At 41.8% G+C, this 27,409-nt stretch overlaps 2 protein-coding genes across 2 annotated transcripts in view; one reads left to right on the forward strand and one right to left on the reverse strand.

Moving 5' to 3' along the window:
* Positions 1–2,705, reverse strand: part of stil (STIL centriolar assembly protein) — a 94,404-nt gene extending 91,699 nt beyond the window's left edge. Inside the window, exon 1 of the mRNA XM_041207773.1 lies at positions 2,669–2,705. The gene's annotated coding sequence lies outside the window, so the exon portion shown is untranslated. The remainder of the gene's footprint in view (positions 1–2,668) is intronic.
* Positions 2,706–2,722: 17 nt separating this feature from the next.
* cmpk (cytidylate kinase) overlaps positions 2,723–27,409 on the forward strand; it is a 30,020-nt gene continuing 5,333 nt past the window's right edge. The window contains exons 1-4 of the mRNA XM_041207775.1: positions 2,723–2,737; positions 2,895–3,184; positions 6,309–6,455; positions 13,778–13,930. Of these exons, the coding sequence (XP_041063709.1) occupies positions 3,065–3,184; positions 6,309–6,455; positions 13,778–13,930 (420 nt within the window). The 5' untranslated portion in view covers positions 2,723–2,737; positions 2,895–3,064. The remainder of the gene's footprint in view (positions 2,738–2,894; positions 3,185–6,308; positions 6,456–13,777; positions 13,931–27,409) is intronic.

Raw genomic sequence — 27,409 nt, forward strand, 5'->3', positions numbered from 1 at the left:
CCAAAGTTGCACAACTGAGAGAAAAAAATTCTCACCTCCAGCCTAAAAGGATGACCCCTAATTTCTGGACTTACCCACACGAGGAAACATCCTCTCAACGTCTAACTTGTCAAGGCTATTCAGGATCTTGTATACTTCAATCAAATCACCCCTCACTCTTCTAAACTCCAGTGGAAACACGCCCAGTCTGTCCAACCTTTCCTCATAAGACAACCCACTCATTCCAGGTATCAATCTAGTAAACAAAAACAGAAACAGAAATACCTGGAAAAACTCAGCAGGTCTGGCAGCATCGGTGGAGAGGAGAACAGTTGACGTTTCGAGTCCTCATGACCCTTCAACAGAACTAAGTAAAATTAGGAAACGGGTGAAATATAAGCTGGTTTAAGGGGGAGAGGGGTTTGTTGGGACAAGCAGCCAGTGATAGGAGATAACCGAAAGCTGTCACAGACAAAAGAACAAAGAGGTGTTGAAGGTGGTGATATTATCTAAAAGAATGTGCTAATTAAGAGTATAAGACGGACAGATAAGGTACAGGTAGCTCTAGTGGGGATGGGGGAATACTAAAAGGTAGAAATAAACAATGGTAGAAATAAATTTAAAATGAGTGGAAATACATTTAAAATGAGTGGAAATAGGTAGGAAAAGAAAAAATCTATATAAATTATTGGACAAAACAAAAAGGAGGAGGAAGAAACAGGAAGGGGGTGGGGAAGGAGGAGAGAGTTCAAGATCTAAAATTGGTGAACTCAGTATTCAGTCCAGAAAGCTGTAAAGTGCCTAGTTGGAAGATGAGGTGCTGTTGCTCCAGTTTGCGTTGAGCTTCACCGGAACAATGCAGCAAGCCAAGGACAGACATGTGGGCAAGAGAGCAAGGTGAAGTGTTGAAATGGCAAGCGACAGGGAGGTCTGGGTCATTCTTGCGGACAGACCGAAGGTGTTCTGCAAAGTGGTCACCCAGTCTGCGTTTGGTCTCTCCAATGTAGAGAAAACCGCATTGGGAGCAACGAATGCAATAGACTAAGTTGGGGGAAGTGCAAGTGAAATGCTGCTTCACTTGAAAGGAGTGTTTGGGCCCTTGGACGGTGAGGAGAGAGGAAGTGAAAAGGCAGGTATTGCATCATCTGCGTTTGCATGGGGAGGTGCCGTGGGAGGAGGAGTAGGGGGTGATGGAGGAGTGGACCAGGGTGTCATGGAGGAAACGTTCTCTACAGAATGCCGCCGGGGGTGGGGGGTGTGTGAAGGGAAGATGTGTTGGGTGGTGGCATCATGCTGGAGTTGGCGGAAATGGCGGGATCCTTTGAATGCGGAGGCTGGTGGGGTGATAAGTGAGGATAAGGGGGACCCTTTCATGTTTCTGGGAGGGAGGAGAAGGCATGAGGGCGGATGCACGGGAGATGGGCCGGACATAGTTGAGGGCCCTGTCAACTACCGTAGGTGGAAAACCTCGGTTAAGGAAGACATGTCAGAGGAACTATTTTTGAAAGTAGCATTATCAGAACAGATGCGACGGAGGCGAAGTAACTGAGAGAATGGGATGGAGTCCTTACAGGAAGTGGGGTGTGAGGAGCTGTAGTCGAGGTAGCTGTGGGAGTCGGTAGGTTTGTAATGGATATTGGTGGACAGTCTATCACCAGAAACTGAGACAGAGAAGTCAAGGAAGGGAAGGGAAGTGTCAGAGATGGACCATGTGAAAATGATGGAGGGGCAGAGATTGGAAGCAAAATTAATAAATTTTTCCAGGTCCCGACGAGAGCATGAAGCATCACTGAAATAATCATCAATGTACCGGAGAAAGAGTTGTGAGAGGGGGCCGGAGTAGGACTGGAACTAGGAATGTTCCACATACCCCATAAAGAGACAGGCATAGCTGGGGCCCATGCGGGTACCCATAGCTACACCTTTTATTTGGAGAAAGTGAGCACTCCACCCTGCTCTCTTCCTCACGTCTGTCCTGGCTTGCTGCATTGTTCCAGTGAAGCTCAATGCAAACTGGAGGAACAGCACCTCATCTTCCGACTAGGCACTTTACAGCCTTCTGGACTGAATATTGAGTTCAACAATTTTAGATCTTGAACTCTCTCCTCCATCCACACCCCCTTCCCGTTTCTTCCCCCTCCTTTTTGTTTTTTCAATAATTTATATAGACTTTTTCTTTTCCCACCAATTTCCACTAATTTTAAATGTATTTCCACCTTTTACCATTCCCCCAACCCCACTAGAGCTATCTGTACCTTATCTGTCCTGTCTTATACTCTTAATTAGCACATTCTTTTAGATAATATCACCACCTTCAACATCTCTTTGTTCTATTGTCTGTGACAGCTTTTGGTTATCTCCTCCAGTGACTCCACTGGCTGCTTGTCCCAACAATGCACCCCACCCCCCCCCAACCAGCTTATACTTCACCCTTTCCTAATTTTACTTCGTTCTGTTGAAGGGTCACGAGGACTCGAAACGTCAACTGTACTCTTCTCCGCCGATGCTGCCAGACCTGCTGAGTTTTTCCAGGTATTTCTGTTTCTGTTTTTGTTTTGGATTTCTAGCAGCCACAGTTTTTTGTTTTTATCAATCTAGTAAACCTCCTTTGGACCGCCTTCAATGCATTTATATCATTTCTTAAAAAAGGAGACCAAAAGTGCAGACAGTATTTGAGGTGCGGTCTCACCAATGCCCTGTGTATCCTCATAAACTCCAGTGCAATTCTTGGAGAGTAACCAAGTAATGCTTTAGAAAGGTATTCCACGTGGTGATTTTTGAAAATAACATTGATTTCATTTTAACCATAATATTGTTGTTTTAAAACTGATATTGTTTGTAAATTTCAAAAAGCTTCTTAATCTCAACCTTTCATTTTGCCCTAAACTGAACAAAGCTTGCTTGCTTGCGTGCAGCTCATACCCGGAAGCAGTCGTTCCGTCGAGTGATTTGTGTCAGAAGGCGGTTGTGTGGACTGCAGAGGAGGAAGAAGGTGGCCGACTGATTGCAGATTTCTGGGTTTTTTAAAGTATATCTCAGCTTTATCGGCGGGAGAAGTGAGGAAGAGTCGGGCTGGTGTTGGTGTATGGTTATTTCTTGTTGGCGAGCTTTGGTCTGGAAGTTGCTGATGATGAAGCCCAAAGTGGTTTTTGTCCTCGGTGGGCCAGGAGCCGGGAAAGGGACCCAGTGCGTCAAAATCGTCAAGGTGGGTTGAAAATCATATATAGCGAGTCCCTAGAGCCGGAGGGAGAGCAGCCCTGGGGCCAGAGCAATGCATGTAACCGGACTACTCACTCAAGAGTAAAGTGGAACTGGTCATTCAGTCGGAAACCTGTTTGATCTCAGTGGGGGAGATTTGAGTCTTAATGTTAATGTGGGGTCGATGTGACTAATTTTTAAAAGTGCAGCTGAGGCCTTTAACAAATCAACATTTTGTCAGGGAAGGACGTGACCGAGACTGATGCAAATGGAATGGGATGGATAGGATTTAGGTAGGAAGTTTTTTAAACATTTAATCTTTATATAAAATGAATCGGTCTGTATAATTTGGAATAAATCAGAAAATGCTGTGAATACTCCGCATCTGCAGTGAGTTAACGTATCAGATCAATGACATTTCGACAGAACTGGAAATGGCTGGAGATGAACAGGTTTTAAGCAATTACAATAGCAGGAAAAGGGGGAGAAAATAAATGCACAGGCCTGTGATAGGGTGAAAGGCAGGAGCGATTAAATGGCAAAAGGAGTGATAGCGAAAGGCAAAGCTATGGTAATGACATAAGTAAAGATTGATCTAGAGAAGGTATCAATGCTATTAATAGAAGCATTACCCTCAGCTGCTGCCTGAAAAAAATGGGGGGTGGGGACAGATTATGATCTGAAATGGCTGAACTCGATATTAAGCCTGGAAGGCTGTGTGCCTAATTGGAAGATGAGGTGCTATTCCTCCAGCTTTCATTGAGCTTCTTGGAACAATGTAAGAAGGAGGCTGTGGATGAAGAACTCAGGTTGAGAGTGGAGCAGAGAATTAGCTATCTGAGTTGGGTTCCCCCAATATGGAAGAGACCCCTTCTCAGATTCTGAGTGGCCAATGCAGTATACAGTACTAAATTGAAAGTATAAGTGAATTGCAGTTTCACCTGGAATCTTTTACCTATAATTTGAAAATTGCCTTTATATTTTGAGATTAAATAATCTATAGAAAAACCAAAAGTGAAAGCTCGTTTGCCAATTTAATAACATTTTCAGTCAACAGATTTTCTAAAAATGGATGCTTTTAATTCTATGAACATGTACTAAAGAGAACATTAATTCATAGCAAAATTATGACAACTAAGTTCTTTGCAAATTCAATTTCACACTTTTGTATTCTTTAAAAAGGCAAAAGTGCATTTTTTGTATGTGGGATAGTTCAGTAGGAGTTCTTATTTTAGGGAGAAAATTGTGAATGTGTTTTCACATTTTGAGGGTGTATTTTTAATGTCTTTTCATATTTTTAACTTCCAGACATAAATATGCCTTTTGATAAACATTTTAGGGGTTTCTGACTGAAGATTTCTCCCCTTAAATTAAACACACTAGCAGTGGAAGGTACTGAGCCAGATTTCATATTTTTTAAATCTGGAAATGAAAAGTTGGTGTCTAAAATGTCCTTGTCTAATTGGACTGGTTGTCCAACATCTAATACTAAATGAATAGAAATTTTCTCCAATTAAATATTGAGAAAACTGAATCCATTGTCTTTGGTCCCCACGACAAACTCCATTCCCTAGTCATTGACTCCATCCTTGTGTCCAGTAACTGCCTGAGACTGAACCAACCTGTTTGCAAACTTGGTGTCACATTTAACCTAAGATGAGCTTCCGGTCAAATATCCACGCCATCACCAAGACCACTTCCGGATCATCGTCTCTGTCCCTGCCTCAACTCATCCATTCTGACCTCTTCAGCAATTCTGATTTTAATTGCTCCACTACTGGTGGCTCTGCCTTCACATGCCAATGCCCTAAGCTCTAGGATTCCCTCCCTAAACCTCTTCGCCTTTTTATATCTCTCTACCCCTTTAGGCACTCTTTAAAATCTACTTAAAATCTACCAAGCTTTTGAGTTATCTGCCCTAATATCTCCTTATGTGGCTTGGTGTCAAATTTTGCTTTTTACCTCTCCTGGGAAGTGCCTTGAGATGTTTTCTTATGTTAAAAGCGCTACATAATACAAATTGTTGTGTCAGTGAAAAGTTTGTCACGATGTTGTTGGATTGTGAAAACCCAATTAGTTCACTAATATCCTTTAGGAAAGGGAACCTGCCATCCTTACCTGATCTGGCCAATATTTGACTCCAGTCCCAAACTGATGTGGTTGACTCTTGACTGCCCTCTGTAGCACCCTAACAAGCCACTCAGTTGTATCTAATTTAGAGCAACTAGGGATGGGCAATAAATGCTGGACTTGCCCATGTTCAAGAATAATTGATTTTTCAGTTGAATAAATGGGTTCATTCGCATTTCTGAGTGAACGTACAATGTATAGGTGAGGCAAAAGTACACTCTTGTCATTTAAGGGTGCATTGCTTTAATTTTGCAGACAGTTCAAACACCAAACAATGGTCCAAGTAAAGTTTTATACATTTTTGGCACTGTTTAAGAAAATCTAGTTAGAACTTAATTATACAAAACTTTTAATCAAACTTTACAAATACTATTTCAAAGTAATTTTGGCATGTTATTACATTAAGCTTGGTGTCTCTTGGCTTAGTGTGAGGCTAAACCACATAGGCTTGATCCACAGTCTGTTGAGTTGGAGGATCAAACATGACAGAGTAGAAATTTATAATGAAAGTATGAAAATACAGACATAATGTATAACTTTAAAATGGGCACTAAATTGTGTCTGCAAGCCCTACTTCAATTATTCCCTGCCCTCTAATCTTGCTTCACTTCAAAATTACATTTAGTCTCAATTTTCCCATATGCAACGCCTCAGGAGATTGACTAGGTTAAAATTGAGGACTGTGTCCATTTTTACAACATACTGCTAAGGTTATATTTAAGCAGCATACATTCTGAAAAAAAATGTTCTGAATAGCATTTTATCATGATCACAGTAGATAAATATTTAGCTGCAAATGAATGATGAGTGTAGCTTGGGTTAGATTTTATGGCAATTGCAGTGAGTAAAAAATGCATCTTAGTGAGCTCTGGAAAACATCTTGCACATAATCTAGCACTTTAATACCACAAGAATTTGAAAATTAAGTTCACCGAATTTTCACTATCTTAGTTCATAATTGTATTAAAACTTGTAATCACTTTTTTGTTAATGTTGTGCAGAAATATGGATACACTCACTTGTCTGCTGGTGATCTACTTCGTGCTGAACGAGGCAAAGAAGCCACTCAGTATGGAGAACTGATTGACAGTTACATTAAAGATGGAAAAATTGTCCCAGTGGAAATAACTATTAGCCTCATTAAAAGGGTAAGCCAACTTTTGACAACCTGAAAAGAAGTAATATTTCAGCACATTGAATTCCTGAAATGATTCTCATTAGCTTTCTTTGCTGAATCCAACAAGGACATTTTGGGATTCTTGGCAGAAGTTTGTGGCAAGTTGATGCTCTTTAATTGTGCTGTAGATCTGAGCTTTCTGTGAAGTCAGACAACTTCCCTTTTATAAAGCTTTCTGTCCATTGCTTTATCATCTGTGATGATTTTTCTAAAAAAAACATTGTAACTAAAATGAAAGTCTATAGCAAGCTCATGAAATATTGCCAGGTGGTGTTGGTAACATGCTGGATATGTACAGTGGATCCTGTTTGTAATGTCTTTATCTTTGTTGAAGAATGTCTCTGTACTATAATCACTTGTAAAAGAATTACTGACTTGTTATGAAAAGCGCACAACATTCTTATTTGTTTGGGGCCAGGGCTTGTTGTCAATAGACAGATGGAGCATTCTGTTACATTATTCATGACGCATGATCCTTTTCCCCCTTCCTGATATAACTTAGCAATAACTATATTACAAAAGCTGCTGTGGGAGGAAAAACAAGCTTTAGAACAGCTGAACCAATTGCTTCACTTTTCTTGTATTCCTAAAATTACAAACACAACTCCATTCCAAAAGAATATTGAATACGCAACTCCTTTCCAAAAGAATATTTCTGCTTCATTTTAAATGGAACTTGATAAATACTTAAAATCATGACAGTTTAATTCAGATAAAACTAATTTAGTAGGACAAATTGTTAAATGTGCAGTTCTCATTTTTAATAAAAACAAAAATTGCTGGAAAAACTCAGCAGGTCTGACAGCATCTGTGGAGCGGAAGGCTGAGTTAACGATTCGAGTCCGTATGACTCTTCATCAGAACTAAAGAGAAATAGAAATGTGGTTGATATAAGCTGTTTAATGGAGGTGGGACAGGTGGAGCTGGATAGAGGGCCAGTGATAGGTGGAGGCAAAGGAGCGATTGCCAAAGATGTCATAAGCAAAAGGTCAAAGGGGTGTTGACGGTAATGATATTAGCTAAAGGATGTGCTAATGGTGACATTAAGGGTAGAAAGGATGAGCAAGTGACAGTTGGCCCTAGTGGGGGTGGGGTGGGGGGAAGGGATTGAAGTAGGCTAAAGGATGGAGATAAAACAATGGATGGAAATAAATTTTTAAAATAATAATAGAAGTAGGTGGGAAAAGAAAAATGTAGATATAAAAATATATAATAATTATTAGAAAAAAGGGGATCAAAAAGGGGGTGAGGATGGAGGAGAGAGTTCATGATCTGAAGTTGTTGAACTCAATGTTAAGTCCAGAAAGCTGGAAAGTGCCTAATCAGAAGATGAGGTGCTCTTCCTCCAGTTTGCGTTGAGCTTCACTAGAACATTGCAGCAGGCCAAGGACGGACATGTGGGCATGAGAGCAGGGTGGTGTGTTGAAATGGCAAGCCGACAGGGAGGTCTGGGTCATGCTTGCGGACAGACCAAAAGTGTTCCGCAAAACGGTTACCCAGTCTGTGTTTGGTCTCTTCAATGTAGAGGAGACGGCATTGGGAGCAGCGAATACGGTAGACTAAATTGAGAGAAGTGCAAGTGAAGTGCTGCTTCACTTGAAAGGAGTGTTTGGACATTTGGACAGTGAGGAGGGGGGAAGAAAGGAGCAGGTGTTGCACCTTCTGAGGTTGCATGGGAAGGTGCTGGAGTGGAAACCCCAAAATGATGCCACCAACAAACGCATCTTCCTATCACCGCCCCCCCCATCAGCATTCCGTGGGGACCGTTCCCTCCAGGACACCCTGGTCCACTCCTTCATCACCCCCTACGCCTCAACCTCCTCCCACGGCACCTTCCCATGCAACCGCAGAAGGTGCACCATTAGCACATCCTTTAGCTAATATCACTACCGTCAACACTCCCTTAACCTTTTGTTTATGACATCTTTGGCAATCTCTCCATTGCCTCCACCTATCGCTGGCTCTCTATCTAGCTCCAGCTGTTCCACCCCCCTTAAACAGCTTATATTTCACCATATTTCTATTTCTCTTTAGTTCTGATGAAGAGTCATACGGACTCGAAACGTTAACTCAGTCTTCCTCTCCACAGATGTTGTCAGACCTGCTGAGTTTTTCCAGCAATTTTTGTTTTTGTTTCAGATTTCCAGCATCCGCAGTATTTTGCTTTCATTTTTAATAAGATGTTTTGATGGGAAATTCCTGAAATGTGGCTGTAGTAGTATTATTCAAGATGCATGATCCTTTTCCTCCTTCCTGATCTAACTTAGCAATAACCATTTTTGGTGGTTAAAATTAATTAATTTGGCACATTATTTCTATTTCTGATCTTCATAACTGTCATACAATGTCTATTTTACTTAACTGCCATCTCTTCCCAAGAAAGTGTACTGAAACAATTGTAGTATGAGTACGTACTTTACAAAATATACAGTGGGCCCTAAAGATGTAATTTATTATACAACCTTATTACTTCATCTGGTATCTTGACTGTGCTCTACAATCAGTACTGATCCAATAGTATTCTTCCATGTCTGGATATCTTTTATGACTCATCAAACTAACTATATACCCATTGCAGACTTCATTCTTCAGGAATTTTTAAGTTAAATATAAGTAGCAATGCTGCCACTCCCTTTTTATATTGCATCAGAGGCGCCAGCCTGGTAATTAACCAGTTACCTTGATGTAAACCCCCTGTTTAAGAAGGGATTGAGACAAAAGACGGGAAATTACAGGCCAATTAGCCTGACCTCGGTCGTTGGTAAGATTTTAGAGTCCATTATTAAGGTTGAGATTTCAGAATACTTGGAAGTGCATGGTAAAATCAGGCAAAGTCAGCATGGTTTCATCAAGGGGAGGTCATGCCTGACAAATTTGTTAGAATTCTTTGAGGAGTTAACGAGTAGTTAGACAAAGGAGAGCCAATGGATATTATCTACTTGGACTTCCAGAAGGCCTTTGACAAGGTGCCGCACTGGAGGCTGCTCAGTAAGATAAGAGCCCATGGTGTTAGAGGCAAGGTACTAGCATGGATAGAAGATTGGCTGTCTGGCAAGAGGCAGAGAGTGGGGATAAGGGGGTCCTTCTCAGGATTGCGGCCAGTGACTAGTGGAGTTCCGCAGGGGTCAGTGTTGGGACCACAACTTTTCACTTTATACATTAATAATCTAGATGAAGGAACTGAGGGCATCCTGGCTAAGTTCGCAGATGATACAAAGATAGGTGGAGGGACAGGTATTATTGAGGAGGTGGGGAGACTGCAGAAGGATTTGGACAGGTTAGGAGAATGAGCAAAGAAGTGGCAGATGGAATGCAACGTGGGGAAGTGTGAGGTCATGCACTTTGGTAGGAAGAATAGAGGCATAGACTATTTTCTAAATGGGGAGAGAATTTAGAAGTCTGGAGGGCAAAAGGACTTGGGAGTCCTAGTCCAGGATTCTCTTAAGGTTAACTTGGAGTTTGAGTCGGTAGTTAGGAAGGCAAATGCAACGTTGGCATTTATTTCGAGAGGACTAGAATATAAAAGCAGGGATGTGCTGCTGAGGCTTTATAAGGTTCTGGTCAGACCACATTTAGAATATTGTGTGCAATTTTGGGCCCCATATCTCAGGAAGGATGTGCTGGCCCTGGAGAGGGTCCAGAGGAGGTTCACGAGAATGATCCCAGGAATGAAAGGCTTAACATATGAGGAACGTTTGAGGACTCTGGGTCTATACTCAATGGAGTTTAGAAGGATGAGGGGGGGTCTGATTGAAACTTACAGAATACTGAAAGGCCTGGATAGAGTGGATGTGGGGAAGATGTTTCCATTTGTAGGAGAGACTAGGACCTGAGGGCACAGCCTCAGAGTAAAGGGAAGACCTTTTAGAACAGAGATGAGGAGAAATTTCTTTAACCAGAGAGTGGTGAATCTATGGAATTCATTGCCACAGAAGGTTGTGGAGGCCAGGTCATTGAGTGTATTTAAGACCAAGGTAGATAGGTTCTTGATTGGTAAGGGGATCAAAGGTTACAGGGAGAAGGCGGGAGAATGGGGTTGAGAAACCTATCAGCCATGATTGAATGGCGGAGCAGACTCGATGGGCCAAATGGCCTAATTTCTGCTCCTATGTCTTATGGTCTTACAGTCTAATAGTGGCAGAATTATACTCATGCAGATTATGTTAAGGGTGTATGTTCTTGTTCTTGTTTACTTTAAGAATTATGTTTTATTGCCGAAAAGAGAGACATTTTGCTGCAGCTTTTTTTCTTGCACTCATCAGGACAAACGCAAGAATGCGTTTCAAACAGTCACAACAATTTATATTACAGGAGAAAAGTGCACTGATTGGTTGGCAAGTCAGCTCTGGCCAAGGCATTGCCATGGAGAAAGCAGCAGGGAACTATAGGCTCCACAAACTCCAAGAAATTTGAAAAAAAAACACAAAGCTCGACCACATGTTTGCAGAGAATGGGTCGCTGTGTATGAAAGTATGTCACTTCCAGCAAGTGCACATGACCCATGCCATGAGCTTGATCAACAATCTCAAATTAGCTGCTGGTGTAGCCAATGAGCACACTCAGGACTTTTCAACAAGTGCTACCCAACCGTGGAATCACATCCAACTGCAGGGGTTCTGTTCTGGGCCCTGTGAGCGTGGGCTAGCCGAGCATGACCTGCACTCGACCCACCACAAGCAACTGAAGTGGTTGACTGGTCTGGTTGGACAGCGTGTTCCTTTGGTTGTTCATGGTGGGTGGAGTACAGGCTGTGTTTGGCTGGCCTGCGTTTGCAGGGTTTAGAATGGAACATCCATTGTTGGATATGGTTCCGTGTTTGGCCGGCACATACTGAGCTGTCCTAAGTGTGCTGATGGATATACTAGCAGCCAATTTGAGATGATTGGGCTTGTAACGTGGCTCATTGCACTTGCTGAAAGCAGCATACATTATGAGGAAGGGAAGCTTGGCCTAAATAGCCAAGTGGTTATGGTACTGGGTTTGTAACCCCAAAATCAAGAATTCAAATCTCACAATGGCAAACTATGAAGCTTGGCCTAAATAGCCAAGTGGTTATGGTACTGGGCTTGTAACCCCAAGATCAAGAGTTCAAATCTCACAATGGCGAACTATGAAACAATGAGGAAGGGAAGCTTGGCCTAAATAGCCAAGTGGTTATGGTACTGGGTTTGTAACCCTAAGATCAAGAGTTCAAATCTCACAATGGCGAACTATGAAACAATGAGGAAGGGAAGCTTGGCCTAAATAGCCAAGTGGTTATGGTACTGGGTTTGTAACCCCAAGATCAAGAGTTCAAATCTCACAATGGCAAACTATGAAACAATGAGGAAGGGAAGCTTGGCCTAAATAGCCAAGTGGTTATGGTACTGGGTTTGTAACCCTAAGATCAAGAGTTCAAATCTCACAATGGCAAACTATGAAACAATGTAAAACAAAAACAAGAACACCTATGTGTTCTTTAAAAAGGCTTGGCCTAAATAGCCAAGTGGTTATGGTACTGGGTTTGTAACCCCAAGATCAAAAGTTCAAATCTCACAATGGCAAACTATGAAACAATGTAACTTCATCTGAAACAGATGGAAAAGGGTTTGTACTCGAAAGAGTTACAAGGTTGAAAACTGTTACAGGTGACCAAGAAACATTATGCTTGGCTTAAATAGCCAAGTGGTTATGGTACTGGGTTTGTAACCCCAAGATCAAGAGTTCAAATCTCACAATAGCAAACTATGAAACAATGTAACTTCATCTGAAACAGATGGAAACGGGTTTGTACTCGAAAGATTTAAAAGATTATCAAGAGTTCAAATCTCACAATGGCAAACTATGAAACAATGTAACTTCATCTGAAACAGATGGAAACAGGTTTACTCAAAAGAGTATCAAGAATTCAAATCTCACAATGGCAAACTATGAAGCTTGGCCTAAATAGCCAAGTGGTTATGGTACTGGGCTTGTAACCCCAAGATCAAGAGTTCAAATCTCACAATGGCGAACTATGAAACAATGAGGAAGGGAAGCTTGGCCTAAATAGCCAAGTGGTTATGGTACTGGGTTTGTAACCCTAAGATCAAGAGTTCAAATCTCACAATGGCAAACTATGAAACAATGTAAAACAAAAACAAGAACACCTATGTGTTCTTTAAAAAGGCTTGGCCTAAATAGCCAAGTGGTTATGGTACTGGGTTTGTAACCCCAAAATCAAGAATTCAAATCTCACAATGGCAAACTATGAAGCTTGGCCTAAATAGCCAAGTGGTTATGGTACTGGGCTTGTAACCCCAAGATCAAGAGTTCAAATCTCACAATGGCGAACTATGAAACAATGAGGAAGGGAAGCTTGGCCTAAATAGCCAAGTGGTTATGGTACTGGGTTTGTAACCCTAAGATCAAGAGTTCAAATCTCACAATGGCAAACTATGAAACAATGTAAAACAAAAACAAGAACACCTATGTGTTCTTTAAAAAGGCTTGGCCTAAATAGCCAAGTGGTTATGGTACTGGGTTTGTAACCCCAAGAACAAGAGTTCAAATCTCACAATGGCAAACTATGAAACAATGTAACTTCATCTGAAACAGATGGAAACAGGTTTACTCAAAAGAGTATCAAGAGCTCAAATCTCACAATGGGAAACAATGTGACTTCATCTGAAACAGATGGGAACGGGTTTGTACTCGAAAGAGTTATGAGGAAGGGAATGTTCATGTGCAGGGACCCATTCTCTGCAAACAAGGGGAATGTGTTAAAGCTTTGTGCCTTTTTCAGTTACCTGGGAGCTTGTGGAGCCTACAGTTCCCTGTAGCTTTATCCATGGCAACACCTCTGCGTATCCAAGTCGACTTGCAAACCAATCATCACCTTTTTCTCCTGAAGTATAAATTGTTGTGATCATTTGACATCGTTTGACCTGATAAGTACAAGACAAAAACCTTTGGCAACATGTCTCCCTTTTCAGCACAATTCAAGTTCTGTACTACCAAATGACTGTTTGAATTGCATTTTCTTTGTAATTAAACAATGAAAGAATCTTGCTAAATATTTTGAAGCTATGTCCATCACTCCTGGGCAGACATGATTTGGATCTGATACTGATTGTTTGACCCAATGAAGATTTCCATTCAATGTTTGGATTTTCCCAATTAATTCCATTTTAACACTTTTCTGAAATCCTGTCTAACTGTCCAATTGACCTGACCCCACTTAATATCATTTTGATATTAGTTTAATATTTAAAAATGCTTGCAGGAATTTAATTCAACAAAATGTTGGCATTATATTTCTGGCTTATTTTGCAGGCAATGGATGAGACAATGGCACAAGATGCCATGAAGAACAAGTTTCTCATTGATGGATTTCCGAGAAATACGGACAACCTTGAAGGCTGGAACAAGAAAATGGATAAAGATGCTGATGTGAAATTTGTCCTTTTCTTCGATTGTAGCAATGAGGTAATTGAATGGACATTTCTATCGGAAAAAAACCCTCAGAATGACCCTCAGAATCACTTTCAGTGGATGAATGCTAAAACTGCTGCTTAAGTAGGCAGAGGAATGTCATGAGAGTAAATTTGGTATATTCTATGTTTCCAGTAGTATTTTCTAAACATTTATGTAAAAGTCCTGTACTAATCATCTGAAATACCTTGGGCTGGATTTTGCAGTTAGAGACAAAACATCGGTGCTCGCTGCTGCTCTTGAAGAAAGCTGTCCACAAAGATCTGGTGATCTCAAAAGAATGATTTCCCCTTTCCCAATGCACTAGATACAGCAAAGGCCTGACAACATTCTTGGAATAGTACTAAAGACTTGTGCTCCAGAACTAGCCAGGCCTTTAACCACACTGTTCAAGTACATCTACAACACAAACAAACATTGCTTCCCAACATTGTGGAAAGTTGCCTTGCTATTTCCTGTCCACAAAAGCTGGACAAATCCAATCTGGCTAATTACCAATCTACTCTATCATCAGCTAAGTAATAGCACTGTTGCCAACATGTTCTATCAAGTGGCACCTACTCAGAATAACCTGTTTACAGATGCTCAGTTTGGGTTCTGCCAGGGTTACTCAGCTTCAGTCCTCATTACAGCCTGGGTCCAAACATGGAAAAAGAGTTGAGTTGAGAATTACTTCCCTTTACATCAAGGCAGCATTTGACTGAGTGCGGCATTTCAGAGTTTTAGCAAAACTGGAGTCAATGGGAACCATGGGGAAAACTCTTCATTAGTTGGAGTCATACCTAACACAAAGGAAGTTGGTGATGATTGTTAGAAGCCAATCTTCTCAGCTCCAGAACATCACAGCAGAAGGTCCTCAGGGCAGTGTTGTAGGCCCAACCATTCACAGCTGCTCCATCAATGACCTTCCCTCCATCATAAGGTCTGGAGTGGGATGTTCACTGATAATTGTGCAGTGTCTAGCACTATTCGCAACTCCTCAGATACTGAAGCAGTCCATGTGTGTTTGCAGCAAGGCCTGGGCAAAATTCAGGCTTGGCCTGATAAGTAGCAAGTAATATTTTTGCCAGACAATAAGTCCAGACAATAAGAGAGAATCTGAGCATCTTTCCTTGATGTTCAATGTATTACCATCGCTGGAACCCCCAACATCAACATCCTGGGGGCCACCATTGACTAGAAACTTAACTGGACCAGCCATATGGACAAAAGAGCGGAACTCCAGAGGTGAGATGAGAATCACTGCCCTGACATCAAGGAAATTTGACTGAGTGTGGTATTAAGGAGCCCTAGCAAAACTGGAGTCATTGGGAATCGGGGGGAAAACTCTCTGCTCTTTGGAGCCATACCTGGCACAAAGGAAAATGATTGTGGTTGGAGGTCAGTCATCTCCGTTCTAGGACATCATTGCAGGAGTTCCCCAGGTAGCGTCCGAGGCCCGACCATCTTCAGCTGTTTCATCAATGACCTTCCTTCCATCATAAGATCGGAAGTGGGGATGTTCACTGATGATTGCACAATATTCAGCACCATTTGGGACTCCTCAGATACTGAAGCAGTCTGTGCCCAAATGCAGCAAGATTTGGACAATATCCAGGCTTGGGCTGACAAGCGGCAAGTAACATTTGTGCCACACAAGTGCCCAGGCAATGACTATCTCCAATAAGAAAAAATTTAACCATCGCTCCTTGACATTCAGTGGCATTACCATTGCTGAATCCCCCACTATCAACATCCTAGGGAGCTCACCATTGACCAGAAACTGAACTAGACTAGCCATATAAATACTGTGCCTACAAAAACAGGCCAGAGGCTTGGAATCCTGTGGGGAGTAACTCGCCTCCTGACTCCACAAAAGCCTGTCTACCATCTGCAAGGCGCAAGTCAGGAGTATGATAGAATACTCTTCACTTGCCTGGATGAGTGCAGCTCCAACAACATTCAAGAAGCTTGACACCATCCAGGAAAAAGCAGCCCACTTGATTGGCACCCCATCCAAAAACATTCATTCCCCCCACTACCGACTCTCAGTGGTAGCAATGTGCATCACCTACAAGATATATTGCAGGACTTCACCAAGTCTCCTTAGGCAGCAGCTTACAAACCCACGACCGCTACCAGCCAGAAGGACAAGGGCAGCAGACACATGGGAACTCCACAGTCTGGATGTTCCCCTCCAAGCCTCTCACCCTCCTGACTTGGAAAAAATATCAACGTTCCTTCACTGTTGCTGGGTCAAAATCCTGGAACTTCATCCCTCCCTAACAGCACTGTTGGCGTACCTACAGCACATGGACTGTAGCGGTTCAAGAAGGCAATTTACCACCACCTTCTCAAGGGCAATTAGGGATGGGCAATAAATGCTGGTCTAGCCAGCGACGCCCACATCCCATGAATGAATTTTTTAAAAGTGCCTAGTACCTTTCTCCACTGCCTTCCTGTAACCCTGCACATTCTTCCTTTTCAGATAACAGTCTAATTCTCTTTTGAATGCTTCGATTAAACCTTCCTTCACTATACTCTCAGGCAGTACATTCCAGATCGTAACCATTTGCTGTGTGAAAAATTATTTTCTTATGTTGCTCTTGCTTCTTTTGCCAATTACTTTAATCCTGTGTCCTCTCATTCTCGATCCTTTCACGAGTAGGAACAGTTGCCCTTTATCTACTCTGTCCAGACCCTCCTTGATTTCGAATACCTCTATCAAATTTCCTCTCAGCCTTCTCTTCAACGAAGGCAGTCCCAGCTTCTCCAATCTACATAACTGAAGCTCTTCATCCCTGGAACCATTCTTATGAACCTTTTTCTGCACACTCTCCAATGCCTTTACATCTTTCCTAAAGTGCAGCACCCAGAACTGGATGCAACATTTCAGCTGAAGTTGAACTAATGTCTTATACAAGTTCAACATAAACTCTTTGCCCTTGTACTCGATGCACCAATTAATAAAGCCAAGGATACTGTATGCTTTATTAACCACGCTCTCATTCTGTTCTGTCACCTTCAGTGACTTATGCACATAAACACACAGGTCCATTGAAGGCAAATCAGCTTGCTTAACTGGCATCCCATCCACCACCTTAAACCTTTGCTCTTTCTATCAGAAAGGCACAGTGGCTGCAACATGTAGCATCCACAAGATGGACAGCAACAATTCATCAATGCTAATTTGACTGTACATTCCACACCTGCAAGGGCAGCAGATGCATGGGGACAACACTGCCTGCAAGTTCCCTTCCAAGTCACACATCATTCTTATTTGGAACTATATCGCTGTTTCTTCACTGTTGTCGGCTCAAAATCCTGGAATTTTCTCCCTAACCACAATTTGGGTGTACCTACACTACATGAACTGCAGCAGTTCTAGGACAATTGGGGATAGACAATAAATGCTGGTCTTACCAGCAACGCCCATGTCTCATGAGCAAATAAAAAAAGGGTTAGAATCTGTTGCCAAGTCAAGGGGATTTTCAGAATTCTAGCAGCAATTATGTGATCAAGCAGGGTAATCAACAGACAGCAGACCAGAAAGTAACAGCCTCCGAATTCCTTCATTTTTAATTTTAGATTTTACAGGAATTAAATAAATGATTGAAATATGCATGTGAGATTAAGGTAATAGCTTAAATATCATGAACATTTAAATTAATTATTTTGAATAGATGTGATGAAATTTGACATTCAACAAATATAAAATTATTCCTTCAGGGCCAGTGAGTGAACTTAGTGCATCGCTTAAAAACACAGCTACACCTCATCAATACAGTGTAACTTTTTGAAGAGTTTTATATTGAAACTAAGTGTAAGAGTGGAAATTCTTGTCAGTTTGTAAATTTTTAATTGATGTGTTCTGGGCAGCCTCAGCAGTGCACCCTCTGAGAAAACATAGATTCACTGATGAGCAACATCTGGATTTCCACTTTTAACAATGCAGACTGCAAAGGTTGGTGTCAGTTTGAGGAGTAACAGCGGTCACAGCTGATGATTTCACAGCAGTAATAACAGCGAACTAAGGCCATTATGTTAACTATAATACCTGTACTGTAGGTTAGATATAATAGTTAGGCTGGGATTTTCAGGCCTCACCATTGTGAGATCCACTGCAGGGGACGCAGTGGCTCAGTCAAAAATCCATTCACTTTTAGCAGGACTGGACAATTCCAGTGGAGGGTGGGGCTGGAAAATCCCACTCTTAGTGTAAAGACTTAAACCTTTTCAGAAATAAATTGAAACACTTAAGATATTGTATTCAATTTGTGTATTAGTGGCACACTGTAGTTCTTTAAGAAACAACTTGACAAGTTTCAGAGGGAAGAGGACAGGTTGTATGTAGTGGAGAGGCGAGTGGGTTGGGTACATTCGCCGACTGATGTGCCATATGTAGCCATGGGTTTTCTGGAGCTTTCTTGACTCCGTTGTAGACTTAGAACAAATTCTTCTGGGTTTTTTTCTGCAATCCAGCACTTTATTTGCCTCTTCTGGGAATTAGCATTCCTAGTGGTTTAGGAGGACTATGTACAAGGTTATGACATCTAATGTTAATGCTGACAATTGATCTATATTTTGTCCCTTTCCCCTCGTATGTTAGTATGAAATAGTCCTGATTATGAAATTGAAAATTAGGCTTTGTAATGTATTCTGCTAAAGTAATTTAATTTAAAAAAAGTGACTGAAAGAAGCAATTTAACTATCAGTCAAAGGGGAAACAGTGCATAGTAGTAATATCACTGGACTAGTAATTCAGAGGCTTAGGCTAATACCCTAGGGATATGGGTTCAAAACCCACCACAACTGGTGGATTTAGGATCAATTAATTATTTTTTTAAAATCTGGAAATGAAAGCTAATCTCTGTAATGATGCCATGAAATTATCATTGATCGTTATAAATGTCCTTTACTAATGTCCTTTAGGGAGGGAAATCTTCCATCCTTATCTGATCTGGTCCATATGTGACTCCAGATCCACAGCAAAGTAGGATTCTTAATTGCCCTCTGAAATGGCCCAGCAAGTAACTCCATTCAAGGGCATTTAGGGATTGGAACAAATGCTGGCCTTGCCAGCAATGCCAAAATCCCATGAAAGAATGAAAACAAACCTCCTGAAACCCATGTTCAAATCCACATAGCATCGACCTGTGTTTTTGGCATTGCTTATCTCTGCAGCCAGCATTTTCTGCATCTGTGTTCACCAGCTTGCCATCTTCCACTCATACAAATGCCATACGAACAAGGAGCAGGAGTAGACCATTTGACCCCTCGAGCCTGCTCTGCCATTTAATAAGATCATGGCTGATCTGATAGTAACTTTAAATCTGTATCCTGCCTACCCCTGATAACCTGTCACCCCCCTTGCTTACCAATAATCTATCCACCTCTGCCTTAAAAATATTCAAAGACTCTGCTTCAACCGTCTTTATGGAAAGAGAGTTCAAAAGACTCATGATTCTCTGAGAGAAGAAATGTTGCCTCATCTCTATTTTAAATGGGCAACCCCTTATTTTTAAAGAGTGACCCTTAGTTCTAGATTCTCCCACAAGAGGAAACATCCTCTCCACATCCACTCTGTCAATTCTCCTCAGGATCTTATATGTTTAAATCAAGTCGCCTCTTACTCTTCTAAACTCCAGCGGATATAAACCTAGCCTATCCAACCTTTCCTCATAAGACAACGCGCCCATTTCCAGGTGTTAGTCTGGTAAACCTCTGAACTGCTTCCAATGCATTTATATCCTTCCTTAAGGTGACCAATACTGTACACAATACTCCAGATGTGGTCTCATGAGTACTCTGTTTAACTGAAGCATAAGCTCCCTACTTTTGTATTCCATTCCCCTCGCAATAAATGATCATATTCTATTAACTTAACTAAGGGTAATTAAAGGAATGAGGGCAGAATTAGCTGGAGTGGACTGGGAAAGGAGTTTAGCAGAAAAGACAGTTGCTGAACAGTGGCAGACGTTTAAGAAAATAGTTCATGACTCACAACAAAGATACACCCCAGTGAGCATGAAGGATTCTAGAAAGGGGATAAACCAACCATGGTTAACCAAGGAAGCTAAGGATAGTATCAAACTGAAAGAAAAAACATATAATGTGGCAAAGATTAGTGGTACCCCAGAGGATTGGGAAAGTTTTAAAAACCAACAAAAGATGACCAAAAAATAAATTTTGAGGGTAAACTAACAAGTAATATAAAAATGGACAGTAAGAGCTTCTTTAAATATATGAAAAGGAAGAGAGAGGTCAAAGTGAACATAGGCCTCTTAGAGAATGAGGCTGGAGAAATAATAATGGGGAACCAGGAAATGGAGTTGAATAAATACTTTGCATCAGTCTTCATGGTAGAAGACACTAATAGCATTCCAAAAATATTAAATAATCAAGGGCCAAAAATGGGGGGGAGAAATAAATGCAGTGACTATCACTAGAGAAAAAGTACTAGGGAAACTAATGAGGCTAAAGGCCGATAAGGCCCCTGGATCTGCTGGGTTGCATTCTAGGATATTAAAGGAAGTAGCTACAGAGATATATGTCTTGGTAGTCATCCTCCAAGAATCCTTAGATTCTGGAAAAGCCCCAGAGGATTGGCAAACTGCCAATGTAACACGCTTATTCAAAAAGGGAGGGAGACAAAAAATGGGTAACTATAGGCCAGTTAACTTAACAGCTATCGTTGTGAAAATGTTGGAGTCTATTATAAAGAATGTAATAGCAGAGCATTTAGAAATCCATAATATAATCAAGCAGAGTCAGCATGGCTTTATGAAGGGGAAACCATACATGACAAATTTATCAAAGTTCTTTGAGGAGGTAACAAGCAGAATGAATAAAGGGGAACCAGTAGATGCAATATATTTGGATTTCCAAAAGGCGTTGGATAAGGTACTGCACATAAGGCTAATTAATAAGATAAAAGCCCATGGTGTTGGGGGTAGTATATTATCGTGGATAGAGGATTGGCTAACTAATAGAAGACAGAGAGTTGGGATAAGGGGGGGCCGCAACCTGTAACTAGTGGAGTGCCACAGGGATCAGTGCTGGGGTCACAATTATTTACAATATATATTTTTGACTTGAATGAGGAAAGTGAATTACCAAGTTTGCGGATGACACAAAAAATAGGTGAGAAGGCAAGTGGTGAGGATGACACAGTCTGCAGAGGGATATAGGCAGGTTAAGTGAGTGGGCACAAACTTGGCAGATGGAATATAATGTGAGGAAATTCAAGGTTATATACTTTGGCAGGAAGAAGAAGAACTGACTATTATTTAAATAGAGAAAGTCTGAAGAACGCTGCAACACCAAGGGATTTGGAGGTCCTGGTGCATGGATCACAAAAAGCTAGCACACAAGTTCAGCAGGTAATGGGGAAGGCAAATGGAATGTTGACCTTTATTTCAAAGGGAATGGAGTATAAAAATAGGGAAGTCTTGCTAAAACTATACAAGACACTAGTTAGACCGTATCTAGAATACTGTGAGCAGTTTTGGTCCCCTTATCTAAGGTAAGATATACTGGCATTGGGGGCAGTCCAGAGAAGTTTCACTAGATTGATCCCAGGTATGGAGGGATTTTCTTATGAGGAGAGGTTGAGTAGATTGGAGTACTCTTTGTAGTTTAGAAGAATGAGAGACGACCTTACTGAAATACAGAAGATTCTTAGGGGGCTTGACAGGGTAGATGCTGAGAGGTTGTTTCCCCTTGTGGGAGAGTCTAGGACAAGAGGGCATAATGTCAGAGTAAGGGTAAGGGGCCAACCATTTAAGACAGAAATGAGGAGAAATTTATTCTTTCAGAGGATAGTGAATTTGTGGAATTCTTTGCCGCAGGGGGCTGGATCATTAAGTATTTTCAAGGCTGAGATAGACAGATATTTAATCAGTAAAGGATTCAAGGGTTATGGGGAAAAGGCAGGAAAGTGGAGTTGAGGATTATCAAATCAAGCATGATCTCATTGAATAGCGGAGCCCACTTCTACTCCTACATCTAATTACTTGCTGTACCTGCAATTCATGGACTAAGACACCTAGATCCCTCTGCATCTCAGAGCTCTATAATCTCTCACCATTTAGATAATATGGCTCTCTTTTATTCTTTCTGCCAAAATGGATAATTTCACATTTTCCCATATTATGCTCTATTTGCCAGATCTTTGCCCACTCACTTAACCTATGTGTAAGTTTTTGTAGCCTCCTTATGTCCTCTTCACAAATTACTTTCCTACCTATCCTTGTGTCATCAGCAAATCTGGCAACCATCCCATCCATTCCTTCATCCAAGTAATTTATATAAATTGTAAACAATTGAGGTCCCAGCAATGTGATCCCTGTGGCACACTACTTGTTACAACCTGAAAAGACCCATTTATGCCTACTCTGTGCTTCTGTTAGCCAGCCAGTATTCTATCCATGCCAACATGTTATGCCCTATACCATGAGCTTTTATTTTCCGCAATAACCTTTGATGTGGCACTTTATCAAATGCCTTCTGGAAATCTAAGTGCAATACATCCACCAGTTTACCTTTATCCACAGCACATGTTACTTCCTCAAAGAACTCCAATAAGTTGGTTAAACGTGATTTCCCTTTCATAAAACCACGTTGACTCTGCTTGATTGCCTTGAACTTATCCAAGTGCTCTGCTGTAGCTTATTTAATATTAGTTTCTAACATTTTCCCCATGACAGATGTTAAGCTAACTGGCCTCTAGTTTCCCACTTTCTCCCTCCTTCCCTTTTTGAATAATGGAGCTACATTTGCTCTCTTTCAATCTGATGGGACCTTGCCCAAGCAAATCAAAACCAATGCATCAACTATCTCACTAGCCACTTCTTTTAAGACCCTAGGATGAAGCTAGGCAGAAAGTTTAAAAAACAGGACCTCCACAGTTGTAATCTCAGGATTACTCCCTGTGTCACGTGCCAGTGAGGCTAGAAATAGGAAGATAGTGCAGCTAAACACATGGCTGTACAGATGGTGCAGGAGGGAGGGTTTCCGATATCTGAATCATTGGGATCTCTTCCTGGGACCTGTACAAGAAGGCCGGGTTGCATCTAAACTGAAGGGGCACCAATATCCTGGCTGTGAGGTTTGCTAGTGTCACTCAGGAGGGTTTAAACTAGTATGGCAGGGGGGTGGGACCCAGAGCAATAGGTCAGCAGGTGAAATAAATGACTGGGAACTGGTGAATATGGCCAGTAGGACTAAGAGGAAGAGCAGGCAGGGAGAAATTACTGAACACAGTGGGACTGGGGGTCTGAAATGCATTTGTTTCAATGCAAGAAGTATAACAGGCAAGGCAGATGAGCTTAGAGCTTGGATTAGTACTTGGGACTATGATATTATTGCTATTACAGAGACTTGGTTGAAGGATGGATAAGATGGCAGATAAATGTTTCAGGATTTAGATGTTTCAGGCAGGATAGAGAGGGATGTAGAAGAGGTGGGGGAGTTGCACTGCTGGTTAAGGCGAATATCACAGCTGTATGACAGGAGGACACCTCGGAGGGCTCATGCAGCGAGGCAATATGGATAGAGCTCCGGAATAGGAAGGGTGCAGTCACAATGTTGGGGGCTTACTATAGGCCTCCCAATTGCCAGCGGGAGATTGAGGAACAGCTATGTAGGCAGATTTTGGAAAGATGTAAAAGCAATAGGGTTGTTGTGGTGGGTGGTTTTAACTTTCCCTATATTGACTGGGAATCACTTAGTGCTAGGGTTTTGGACGGTGCAGAATTTGTAACGTGCATCCAGGAGAACTAGGGAAGGGGCAATACTGGAACTGGTATTAGGGAATGAACCGGCCAGGTGGTCGACGTTTCAGTAGGGGAGCATTTCGGGAAAAGTGACCATAATTCAGTAAGTTTCAAGGTACTGGTGGATAAGGATAACAGGAGTCCTCGGGTTAAGGTGCTTAGTTGGGGGAAGGCTAATTATAACAATTAGGAACTGAGGAATCTAGACTGGAGGCGGATGTTTGAGGGCAAATCAACAACTGACGTGGGGGGCTTTCAAACGTCAGTTGATAAGAATTGAGGACCAGCATGTTCCTGCTAGGATGAAGGATAAGTATGGCAAGTTTCAGGAACCTTGGATAACGAAGGATATTGTGAGATTAGTCAAAAAGAAAAGGGAAGCATTCGTAAGGGCTAGAAGGCTGGGAACAGATGAAGCCCATGGAGAATATAAAGAAAGTAGGAAGAAACTTAAACAAGGAGTCAGGAGGGCTAAAAGGGGTCATAAAAAGTCATTGGCAACCAGGATTAAGGAAAATCCCAAGGCCTTTTATACATATGTAAAAAGCAAGAGGGTAGCCAGGGAAAGGGTAAGCCCACTCAGGGACAGAGGTAGGAATCTGTGTGTGGAGCCAGAAGAAATGGGAGAGATACTAAATGAGTATTTCTCATCAGTATTCACCAAAGAGAAGGACTCAGTGGTCGATTTGTCTAGGGGAGAGTGTGTAGATAGCTTGGATCATGTTGAGATCAAAAAAAAGGAGGCGTCTTGAAAAATATTAAGGTGGATAAGTCCCCAGGGCCAGATGGGATCTACCCCAGAGTACCGAGGGAGGCAAGAGAGGAGATTGCTGGGGCCTTGACATTGTATCCTTACTGGCTATGGGTGAGGTCCCAGAGGACTGGAGAATGGCCAATGTTGTTCCATTGTTTAATAAGGGTAGCAGGGATAATCCAGGAAATTACAGGCTGGTGAGCCTAACATCAGTGGTAGGGAAATTATTGGAGAAGATTCTTCGTGACAGGATTTACTACCATTTGGAAGCAAATGGGTGTAATAGTGAGAGGCGCTATTTTGTGAAGGGGAGGTCATGTCTCACTAACTTGATTGAGTTTTTCGAGGAAGTGACAAAGATGATCGATGGAAGGGCGGTGGATGTTATCTACATGGATTTAAGTAAGGCCTTTGACAAGGTCCCTCAGGGCAGACTGGTACAGAAGGTAAAGTCGCACGGGATCAGAGGTGAGCTGGCAAGATGGATACAGAATTGGCTTGGTCATAGAAGACAGAGGGTAGCAGTGGAAGGATGCTTTTCTGAATGGAGAGCTGTGACTAGTGGTGGTTCCGCAGGGATCAGTGCTGGGACCTTTGATGTTTGTAGTATACTTAAATGATTTGGAGGAACATGTAGCTGGGCTAATTAATAAGTTTGCAGACGACACTAAGGTTGGAGGAGTTGCAGATAGTGAAGAGGATTGTCAAAGGATGCATCGGGATATAGATCAGTTGGAGACTTGGGCGGAGAAATGGCAGATGGAGTTTAATCCGGGCAAATGCGAGATAATACATTTTGGAAGGTCTAATACAGGTAGGAATTATACAGTAAATGGCAGAACTCTTAAGGGCATTGCCAGGCAGAGGGATCTGGGTGTACAGGTGCACAGGCCACCGAAGGTGGCGACGCAGATGGATAAGGTAGTCAGGAAGGCATACGGCATGCTCGCCTTCATCGGCAGGGGTATTGAATATAAAAGCTGGGAAGTCATGCTGCAGCTGTATAGAACCTTGGTTAGGCCACACTTGGAATATTGCATGCAATTCTGGTCGCAACATTACCAAAAGGATATGGAGGCGTTGGAGAGGGTGCAGAGGAGGTTTACCAGGATGCCTGGTCTGGAGGTTATTAGCTGTGAGGAGAGGTTGGAGAAACTCGGATTGTTCTCACCAGAGTGACAGAGATTGGGGAGCGACTTGATAGAAGTTTACAAAAATTATGAGTGGCATGGACAGAGTAGATAGTCAGAAGCTTTTTCCCAGGGTGGAAGAGTCAATTACTAGGGAACATAGATTTAAGGTAAGAGGAGAAAACTATAGAGGAGATGTGCGGGGCAAGTTTTTTACGCAAAGGGTAGCGAGTGTCTGGAATTCGCTGCCAGAGGAGGTGGTGGAAGCAGGTACAATAGTGGTATTTAAGAGGCAGCTTGACAAATACACGAATAAGAGAATAGAGGGATACGGACCCCGGAAGCGCAAAATGTTTTAGTTTGACAGGCAATATGATCGGTGCAGGCTTGGAAGGCCGAAGAGCCTGTTCCCTGTGCTGTACTTTTCTTTGTTCTTTGAAGTCCATCAGGACCCGGGCAGCTGTCACGCCGCAGCTCGAACAATTTACTCAGTAGCACTTCTCTGGTGATTGTAGTTCTCCTGAGTTCCTCCTTTCCTTCCACTTCCTGATTTATAGCTGCTTCTGGGATGTTACTTGTATCTTGAAGACTGATGCAAAATACCTGTTCAATTCATCTGCCATTTCCTCGTTTTCCATTATCAATTCTTCAGACTCACTTTCTGTGGGACCAACTTCGTTAACTCATTTTTAAAAAAAAATTATAGAAACTCGTACTGTTTTTATATTCCTGTTTAGCTTTCTCCTGTACTTGTAATTTTTCCCTCCTTATTAACCTTTCAGTCATCCTTTGCTGTTGCTTTTATTCTGTCCAATCTTCTGGCCTTCCACCTGTCTTTGCACAATTATATACTTTTTCTTTAAGTTTGATGCTACCTTTAACCTTTCCAGTTAACCACGGATGGTGTGTCTGTCCCTTGGACTTTTTCTTACTTGTTGGAATTTATCTATTCTGTGTGTTCTGAAATATCCCCTTAAATATTTGTCACTGCATCTGTATTGACCTATCCCTTTAACCTAATTTGCTAATTCACTTTAGCCAGCTCTGCTTTCATGCCCTCATAATTGCCCTTGTTTAATTTTAAAAACATAGTCTCAGACCCACTCCTCTCTCCCTCAAATTGAATGTAAAATTCAAGCATATTATGGTTGCTGCTACCTAGGGGTGTCTTCACAATGAGGTCATTAATTCCATCTCATTGTACAATACCAGGTCTACCATACCTACTCTCTGGTTGGCTCCAGAACATGCAGTTCTAAGAAACTATCCCAGAAATATTCTGTGAACTCCTCATCTAGGCTATCTTTGCCCATCTGACTTTTCCAGCCTATGTGTAGATTAAAATCTTCCATGATTATTGCCATGCCTTTCTGAGAAGCTCCCTTTATTTTCTCCTTTATGCTCCATTCTACCATGTGGTTACTATTAGGGTGACCTCTACAGGACTCCACAAGTGACTTCTTGCCTTTGTCATTTCTACCCAAAACTGTTTCCACATCCTGGTTTCCTGAACGTAGGTCATCCCTCTCTATTGTGCTAATACATAGACACACCTCCACCTTTTCCTTGCTTCCTTCCTAAATGTCCTGTACCCTTTAATGTTCATATCCAATCCATATCCTCCTGCAGCCATGTCCGTAATGGCTATCAAATCGTACTTATTTATTTCTATGTGCACTCTCAGTTCATCTGTTTTGTTTCGAATGCTTTGTGCATTCAGATACAGAGCCTTTAGTTTTATCCTTTTATCCCTTTTATAACCTCTAGTCTCATCCATTGATTTACTGTTTAGGTTTGTACTCTCTATCCCTTGCTGTCATCGTCTGTTTTCCAT

The sequence above is a fragment of the Carcharodon carcharias genome, chromosome 16 (genome assembly GCF_017639515.1).
Source record: "Carcharodon carcharias isolate sCarCar2 chromosome 16, sCarCar2.pri, whole genome shotgun sequence".
NCBI classification, from domain to species: Eukaryota; Metazoa; Chordata; class Chondrichthyes; order Lamniformes; family Lamnidae; genus Carcharodon; species Carcharodon carcharias.